The sequence below is a fragment of the Triticum urartu genome, chromosome 7A (genome assembly GCF_056163025.1).
Source record: "Triticum urartu cultivar PI428250 chromosome 7A, HENAU_Tu73, whole genome shotgun sequence".
NCBI classification, from domain to species: Eukaryota; Viridiplantae; Streptophyta; class Magnoliopsida; order Poales; family Poaceae; genus Triticum; species Triticum urartu.
This window is the reverse complement of record NC_141879.1, coordinates 326633369-326642893: the sequence shown is the minus strand read 5'-3', so window position 1 is coordinate 326642893 and position 9525 is coordinate 326633369. Positions and strand designations below refer to the sequence as shown.

At 55.7% G+C, this 9525-nt stretch overlaps 1 protein-coding gene across 1 annotated transcript; it reads right to left on the bottom strand.

The window, feature by feature from the left end:
- Nucleotides 1-2003: 2003 nt before the first annotated feature.
- LOC147959501 (uncharacterized) lies at nt 2004-2981 on the bottom strand. The gene has a single exon (XM_087532691.1). The coding sequence runs from the start codon at nt 2979-2981 to the stop codon at nt 2004-2006; it is 978 nt and encodes a 325-aa protein (XP_087388817.1).
- Nucleotides 2982-9525: the final 6544 nt, after the last annotated feature.

The window sequence follows — 9525 nt, the reverse complement described above, 5'->3', positions numbered from 1 at the left end:
CACCGAATCCGGAGTTCCCTGCAGTAGGCGCACATCGGCAACCATCTCCCGGAGCCTTGTGAATTGGACAATGGATGTTGGTGCAAGAGGGTGACGCAGGTGTCTAATCCAACGGCCATCATGAAGGGCTTGAGCCACAGTGAGGTTCTTGCGAGTGCAGCAAGCAAATAGGTCAGGCGCCGCGCAACTCAGAGCAACCCCATTGAGCCAAGGATCTAACCAGAACTTAATCCTTTCTCCATTTCCGAGGTTGAACTTGACAGATGCGTTGAAGAGGTTGCTAAGCTTCTTGTCGATTGTCATGGGTAGGAATGCCCATGGCTTGTCCGGCTCGTTCCAGGATTGCCAAAGCCAGCGAAGGCGTAGAGCTAGGCCTTGAGCTTGCAGGTTGGGGATCCCAAGTCCCCCATAAATCTTCGGCCGGCACACAAGCTTCCAGCTTACCAAGCATTTGCCCCCAAGGCAGCTTCCTTGCTCTCCCAAAGAAAGCCTCTTCGGAGTTTGTCAACAATTTTATGTAGCCAAATCGGTTGTGACAGGGCAATCATTTGGAAAACCACCATCGCAGACAAGATTTGCTTGACAAGTATAAGGCGCCCATCCAGACCCATGAGTCCAAGCTTCCAGCAACGAACTTTAGCCAGTATCTTGTCAATATATTCCTCATAATCAACCATCTTCAGCCTAGAGTCAGAAAGTGGCATTCCGAGGTACTTGCAGGGGAAGTTTTTGCATGCACCCATTGAGGTACCCACAATCAGAGCCAGATCGAAGCCCTCACAGTGAATTGGGGTGAAAGAGCTCTTGTGGAAGTTGGTGTGTAACCCGGTCGCATTGCCAAAGAGTTGCAACAGTTGCTTGATGGATGCAATTTCAGAAGGCTCCGGATTGATGAAGATCACAACATCATCTGCATAGAGTGAGGTTCGGAAAGGCATGCGAGATCGCCCTATAGGTTTGAGCACCCCGGCCTCGACGGCGGCATTAATGAGGGAAGCAAGGCAGTCCATCACAATGACGAAAAGCAGCGGCGATATAGGGTCTCCCTGCCGGAGACCCTGCTGATGGTGAATTGAGTCCGTGAGAACCCCATTGACAAGCACTCTGGAAGTGGCAGTAGACAACATGATAGAGATCCAGTCACGGAACTTGGTGCCAAAGCCCTTGGCCTCGAGAGCCCGCAGCAGGAACTCCCAAGAGACCGAATCGAAAGCCTTTTCAATGTCCAGCTTCAACATCACGTCCGGCGTCTTTGATTGTTTGAACATCTTGGCAAGGCACTGAACATACTTAAAATTATCATGAATTGTGCGACCCTTGATGAAGGCACTCTGGCAAGGTTGAACAAGGTCGTTCATCCTACATCTTAATCTCGAGGCAAGGATCTTCATGAAAAGTTTGCTGATGAAGTTGACCAAGCTGATCGGCCTAAAATCTCTAGGGGTTGATGCTTCAGGGCTCTTCGGGAGGAGCACAATGGTGGCTGAATTGAGCAGATGAAGCTTTCTGGCGTTTAGGCACTCGATCTCTCTGATAGCCGCCATGATGTCCAACTTGATCATGTCCCAACAGCTTTGGAAGAAAAGTGCAGAGAAGCCGTCAGGGCCCGGAGACTTGCTCGGGTCAAGGTCGAGCAACACAGACTTGACCTCATCTTCTAAGATAGGCCTCTCTAGCTCCGAGAGCTCAGCTGCGGTTATTCCAATATTCTGCAGGTTCGGCGTGCTTGTCCTGACACGTTTGTGCCCAAGAAGTTTCGAGAAGAAAACGAACATGGCCTGCTCTTTGCCAACTTGGCTGGTAACTGGCACCCCATCAACAGTGAGGCGGTGGATAAAGCTCTTTCTTCTTCTAGTAGTCGCCTTGGCCTGAAAGAATCTCGAAGTTGCATCCCCCTCTCGAATTCGGGTGATCCTGGACCGTTGCCTCCACATAGAGCGTTGCAGCGCAGTGATTCCGAGACAATTAATCTTGAGCATCGCCCTGAATTGCCTCTCATCGTCCTAGAGCATGCGCTTGTCCATGGCTTGGTCCAGCATAAAAATCAGCTTGCTAGAGACCGCTGCTCTTAAATGCAGATCGCCAGTCATACAAGAATTCCATTTACGAAGAGCTCGGCCTGTGGAAATAAGCTTCATGTGCAACCTGGAGCACACATCATTACAATTTGGAATCTTCTGCCAAGACTCAAGAATAGTCTGATGGAACCCCTCCAAGCGGACCCAGTGGTTCTCAAATCTGAATCTTCGAAATGGCTTGAAATCAACATCACATGAAAGGAGCAAGGGACAGTGGTCGGACATCTCGGTAGAAAGTGCTTGTAGCAGACAACTAGGAAACAGAGCATCCCATTCCTCATTAAAGAGAACTCTATCCAGCTTGACCATGGTGGCATTTGCCTGCTCGTTGCTCCAAGTATAGCGCCGGCCATGTAGGTACATATCTCGAAGCTGCAACTCATTGATAAAATTTCTAAAAGCAGCCAACAACCTTCTGTTGATGTTCAGGTTATTCTTGTCTGTGGCTCTAGCAATCAAGTTGAAATCCCCTGCTAAAATGCAAGGAGCACCGGCAGGTAAACCACTTGACATAGTTAGTTTGAGCTCATCAAGCAGCACTAACTTGGCTTGATCATCTTGTGGGCCATAGACATTGATCAGATTGAACTTTGAACCTGACTGAATAAAAGTGCCTTCAGCAGCAATGAAACTAGTAGTAATGATCGGATTACAGAACTTGACCATCACACTGTCCCAAGCCAGAATCAACCCTCCCCTAGTACCAACTGTAGGTGCGAAGAAAAAATCAGAGAACCGGCTCCCACAACACTGCTGGACAACACCCAAATCAACGAAATCTAGCTTTGACTCTTGCAAGCAGAGGACAGATACATTGTTGTTGGAAACAACAGAGTGAACAACAGCACGACGTGCGGGGTTATTCAGCCTACGCACGTTCCAGACAAGGAAGTTGCAATCCATGGGGGAAACTATGTCGACACGCACCGAGGGAGGCAACGACTAGGCCATGCTTACGGCCTTCCTCCCCTGCATCTTGCCTGCCTTGGCAAGCGCGGACAGAGCAGAAATCTGCTCCAGAGAGAGTGGCAGGTCAAAGATCCGGCGGTATTTCTCGAGCTGCTCCTCCTCTGATTCGTCTCCTTTTTCTGCTATGGCCAGCCCTCTCTTGGACATCACTAGCTTTCTGGCTAAGCGCATGGTGCGGTTTCCGCCGCCGGAGACAGAGGCGCTGCGCCCCTGGAGTCTACGGCTTCTTCTCGAAGTAGCCACCGGGGTCTTTTTCGCCCTAGGAACCCGTTGGGCTGGGTGAGAGGGAGCAGGCGACAGGCCCGGAGAGATCTGCATCGTGGCTAGCTGCATGAAGGCCGACGGGGTGGTAGGCTCGTGCGTGTGGGGTTGGAGCAGATTTGGCCCATCTGGCGCGATAGCAAGCTGGGCCGGCACCGAAGGGAGCAGTGCGGCAGAGCCCGCGTTGCATGGCGATCGCATCTCCACAGCACCTGCAGGGGTCACGTGAGCCTCATGGTCAGAGTTGACCTGTGCTTCGGTCATATGCATCCCAGGGGTCCCCGGCAGCGACGTCTTGAACATAGCGATGCCCGAAGAGGAAGCCAACAGCGGAGCCTCCGAAGTGTCGAGAGCCAGGGCTAGGCTATCGAACATGGCAGTGGTAACCTCGCCTCCGGGGGCAGCAGCAGGGACCAGAACTTCTGATGCATGCACCACAGCAGCGGGTGCAGAGTGCTGAACCAGAACATCACGCAAGGCAGGAGCGCATGCGCCCGCAGATGAGATCTCCAGTGCGGCGCTAGCCGTAACGCCGTGCCCCATGGCATTCCCGACAACGTCATGTACACCCAACACGTCGCTTCCCGTTGGCTCCGTCAGCACGGCCGAGGAAACGCCGTAAGGGCAAGCAACAGCGCCCGCTACCCCAGACGGCGGATCCTCAAGATCAGCGGCGGCGATGGTGACGAACCTGCTCCAGCGCTTGACGAGGATGGGGGTGCCTTGAAAATGCACGAAGTCGCGCTCCGCCAGAGAAGTGAACCAACGGCTGTCTGCAAAGCGGACGAAGAACGCCTCCGGATGCATAAGGAAGACCTGTAGCGCGAGATCCGGCATGTCTGGGAACTCGGCGGTGATGGCCTCTTTGATGTTGCCAGGCACGAGGTCCGGGCGAGTGCCAGCTACGATGAGCACCAACGCTGATTCCTTGGGGTGGGCTTCCTCCAAGGCCATGTCCTGATCGAAGTCGACCAGGCAGCGTGACATCCTGGGCCGGCGCAGGTCCCCCGCGGGGAGCGCGCCAGCAGCGCCAAGGGAAGCCATAGCCTCTGAAGCTTGCAGGGAGGGCGAGTTGGTGGCGGTGGGGGAGTCGTCTTGGGGGAACGCAAGCCGCGAGTGCACCGGAGCATGGTTGGTGACGGGGTGGCCAGGGGGGAAAAAGAGGCGTGAGTGGACCGGCTGTGATAGAGCACAAGGCGGAGCCGGTGGCTGGCGGCGACGAGCAGGGGGTGGAGCAGCCGCGTCAAGGGTTTCAAGAGGGACGCGAGGGAAGCGCCTCCGAGGGCAGCAACGCGCGGAGTGGCCATCACTGTCGTCGAGACAATGGATGCAGCGCGAACGGTTGCGACAGAATGCAACCCGGTGGAACTTGTGAAGGCAACGAAAGCAGCGGTCGGTGAGCTCGGCTTTGTAGCCAGAGGCGCCCTTAATGTTGGCAGCGGAGCGTAGGTGCGCCATGAATGCGTCGGCTTGGGAGGGAAGGGGAGGAGCGTGCCTTCCGTTTCTCGAAGTGACAAGCTGCCACTTCGAGGAAACAGCAGGAGCGGCGGCAGGCGGAGGGGATCGACTTCGTGGACGGACTGCTGGGCGGAGCTGGTTGCTGGCTACCACCATTGACTGCAGACGCGGACGGTGTAGCGTCGCAGTGGCCGGCACGTCCAGCGCAGCAGGCGGGGACCTGACAACATCAGCGAAGGAGAGGCGGGATGGCCGCGCAGAGGAGCCAGGCGAGGCCTCGCCGTCCATGCTGCCGACCGAGAGGCACAACCGCTCCTCAGATCTAATGGACATAGGGGTGGTGCCGGGCATTTGGAAGGTGGCTGCCATGCCCGGAGTGGGCGAAGGCAGGGAAGGACCGGTGGGAGAGGCAGTTGACAGAAATATAGACCCACAGGCAAATGATTGCTTGATTCAGTGCTTTTGCCAGATCAACAATAGAATCGTTCTAAGTAGTAATTTTTCGTCCGTGTAGACCTTGCCCCTCTAGGAGTCCGGGACAAAGCCACTGCTTCGGTGGACATTGGAACTGATAACCTGATCCAGAACACACTAAAACATCATTTCTTAGGGTCGATTGTCATCAAGATCACGCATTGAATCACCTCAGTCCTTCACAACGATATAGTCTAGATTCTTGACAATGGTGAGCTATCATATCATTACCCATTTAATTTGTGGACATACCAACATTGCCAAAAATAAATATTGATTTGATTTGTAGGATTTACATTAGATTGGTGGAATTTGATGAACTTGATTTTTTTATGTTGGACATTATAATTTTTGTGAGGTTTTGTTGTTCACCTGTTGCAACGCACGGACACTTTTACTAGTCTAATCTAATTAGATGGGACTCATTTGTCATTTGCTAACAGACTCAATTTGCATTAAATTAATACTACTAAACGAAACCTACTACTACTACAAGGGCTGGCCGTTCGTGCGAGAGACACAGCCAGCGCTGTGCTCATGCACGCACACAAGCACGGCGGCCAGAGCCAGCCGGCGCTAGGAGGCAGGGGGCTGGGAGCAACAACCGGTGGCTAGCACAGGGAGCGGCGGCCGACGGCGAGCGGCGTGCGGACACCGGCGCAGCAGGCGGGAGCAGGAGCAGTGAGTAGCAGAGCAAGGCGACATCCGTAAGTAGCAGCAGTGCAGCAACAATAGCATGCGACATCAGTAGCAACAACAGCAGGGAGGCGGACGGGCGTGGGCTGGACAGGAGGCGTGCGACCAGGGTGCGGCCTGCGGCCCAGAGTGGCCGTGCGCATGAAGGCGCCCGAGCAGGGGCACGTCCAAGGCGCGACCAGCACGCGAGAGAGCGCTCGCAGGGGCGCGACCACAGGAAGGTGGGGGAGACGGCTATAGTGATGGACCGAGGCGGCAAGCAGGGAGGAATGAAGGAGGAGCTCACAGTGATGGCGACAAGCTAGTCCATAGGCTCGGGGAGGAGCGGTGACTGTTGAGTATATGTGTTAAGTGCATATTGTGTATGTGGCCCGTCTCCTAGTTCTTTATATAGTTGAGGCCTATGGCCCATCTTTATACATCATATATACGAGCCTATGCACGAAAAGCAATATATCGTGCAATTCACGTATTCTACATGGTATCAGTTTCCGGGTCAAAACCCTAGTCTTCCACCGCCGCCGTGCCTCCTCCGTGCCGCCGCCGCCCCACCGCCGATTGCGCACCTCCTCCCGCGCCGGCCGCCTCCTCGCCGCCGCCCGCGCACCTCCTCCCGCGCCGATCGCCGCCCCGCAGCTGCCCGCGCGTCCCTCGCGCCGGCCCATCGCGTGCGCGCTCGCAGATCGCTCCAGCCGCGCGTCCCACCAGCCGCCGCCAACTGCTGCCTTCACCCGCGTCGCTACTCGCCTCCAAGTCACGCGTCGCTCCTGCCCCAGCCCCGCCCGTGTTCGTACGTAGCCGTCTTGGCTAGTTGATATATATAGACAGCTTAAAGCTACTTTGCTAGCTACCCGTACGTCAACGAATCCATCCACCTCTCTGCCTGCCTGCTTGGTCTAGCTAGCTTCGTGTGTGTCTTAGCCAAAAGCACCGGCCAGCGCATCCGGAAGTCAGCTTCGGTCAGAGACACCGGCCTCATCGGAAAGTACTCGACGAGTCGGAGGGACCTCCAGCCGTCGCCAGCTGCTGCCACCCGCGTCACCGAAACCTTCTGCCGCTGCCGCTCAACCGCGTCGATTGCCGCCGTCGGACCAGCAATGGCCTCACCAGGCCCGTCCGCCGCCGGCGCCCTACAGCGCGGCCCCGCCGCCATACGTGGCGGTCGCCATCTACGACGCACCTGTTCCCACGTACAAGAATCCTATGTACGGGGCATAAGGGACTCCACCCACATCCACGTACGGGTCTCCGCCTGCGTACGGGGCTTCGCCCACGTACGAGTCTTCCGGGTACTGGTAGGGGTCGTCAGGGATCAGCACTCGCTCACTGGGCAGCAGCCAGACGGCGCTCAGCACCTGCAGCATCTGTTAGCGGATCCGTAGGTTTTTCCGGCAGGCCATCCGGCCTACCCGGCACCACAGTTGCAGCCGGGGCTGTATGGAGCGTACCCACCGCCGCCGTTGAGCGGCGGCTACGGCCTCCCCATGGTGTCCCTATCCCCCTCGCCGGCCCTGCCGCCGGCACCCTGGAACCCGGTGCTCCTCATCGGGCTACCTGCCGCTCCTACGCCGAACAACTACACTGGAGGTGGTAATTGGTACATGGACACTGGTGCCACGGCTCACATGTTTGCTCATCCTGATAACCTTGCCTCCTTCACACCTGTCTCCACCGACCGCCGCATCATTGTCGGTGACAGTTCCACACTTCCTATCATACATGTTGGGAACACTTCTTTTCCTTCTACTTCTACTCATTATCTTTATCTAACATACTTGTGTCACCTCATCTTATTAAGAATCTCATTTTCGTTCGTTGTTTCACTCGTGAAAATCCTGTTACCGTTGAATTTGACGAGCTTGGTTTTTGTGTCAAAGACGCTCGAACCAGGATGGTACTTCACCGATGTGACAGCTCTGACGAGCTCTATCCGATGCACTCGCCTTCATCCACCACCAACGCACCGGTTACTCTCTCCGCTGGCGTCGATCTCTGGCACGCTCGCTTGGGTCATCCCAACCCCGTCACACTTCGTCATATTCTTAGGAGTTTCAGTTTTAGTTGCAATAAGATCGAGGATCACACTTGTCATGCCTGTTGAGTCGGCAAACATGTTCGCCTGCCATTTACTAATTCCACCAACATTGCTTCTTTTCCTTTTCAGTTGATTCATAGCGATGTGTGGACTTCTCCGGTTCCCAGTAACTCACCTATTTATATTATCTGATCATTCTTGATGATTATTCTTATTATGTGTGGACTTTTCCTTTGCACAGAAAGTCGGATGCACTCTCTACCTTGACGGTCTTTTACTCCTATGTCCGCAACAGTTTGGGCGTCCCATCCTTGCGCTTCAGACGAACAATGGAAAAGAGTTCGACAACCTCGCTTTCCGCACCTTTTTGTCACATCACGGCACAGTTTTCCGCCTCACATGCCCGTACACTTCACAGCAGAACGGTCGAATCGAATGCGTCCTTCGCACTCTGAATGACTGCGTTCGCACGCTCCTGTTTCATACCAACGTGACACCTCGTTTCTGGCCGGACGCACTCGCAACTGCATCACTTCTTCTTAACATTAGACCCTGCCGCCCATGGTGGAACTATGCACCTCACCATCTTCTCTTTGGTACGCCCCCGTCTTATGACGACTTGCGTATTTTTGGGTGCCTTTGCTATCCCAGCACTGCCGACACTGCTTCTCACAAGCTTGCACCTCGATCTGTCGCTTGCATCTTCATCTGCTACCCCTCCAACTCCAAGGGATATCAGTGCTACGATCCTGTCTCCCACCGTGTGTTCACTTCCTGGCACGTTAACTTTGATGAGCATGTGTTTCCATTTCACCAGGTACCCCTAGCTATTCCTCATGCCACTGGTGACGCAGGCTCCTCGACACCTCTCCAGGGCGCTCGCACGCCTCTCTTGGCCCGTCCCCGGCTTTGAGGCGCGCCCCCCGCATGCGGCGCCTCCTACAGCCGCAGCGCTAGCACCACTGGCGCCCCCAACGTTGGCATCCGCGGCCCCCGCAGCTCCTCTGGCGCCCGCGGCCCCTGTGCCGCCCCCAACATTGGCGCCCGTGGCCCCCGCAGCGCCCCCGGCGCCCGTGGCCGGTCCGTTCACCCGCGCCCGTACGGGCGTTTTTCGCCCGAGCTCACTCTACGCCTCGGCTGACTACGTCCATGCGACATCCACCTCTGAGCCGTCGCCATTGCCGTCCTTCGTTCGAGCCGCTCTTTGTGACCCGCACTGGATGGCTGCGATGCAAGAGGAGTTTGACGCCCTGTTGCGCAACCAGACGTGGCAGCTTGTTCCCCGTCCCCGACATGCTAACGTGATTACCGGGAAATGGGTCTTTAAACACAAGCTCTGTCCTGATTGTACCCTTGATTGCTACAAAGCGCGCTGGGTCGTTCGTGGCTTCCGACAACGTGCTGGCATCGACTTCACCAACACCTTTGCTCCGGTCGTCAAGCCCGGCACAATACGCACGGTTCTCCACCTTGCGGTCTCCCGTGCTTGGCCGGTGCACCAGATGGACGTCTCCAACGCCTTCCTCCATGGTCACCTTGAGGAGCAGGTCTTCT

Excerpts from the sequence above, each read along its gene's own strand:
- LOC147959501 (XM_087532691.1), bottom strand. The coding sequence starts at position 2,981 with ATGGATTGCAACTTCCTTGTCTGGAACGTGCGTAGGCTGAATAACCCC.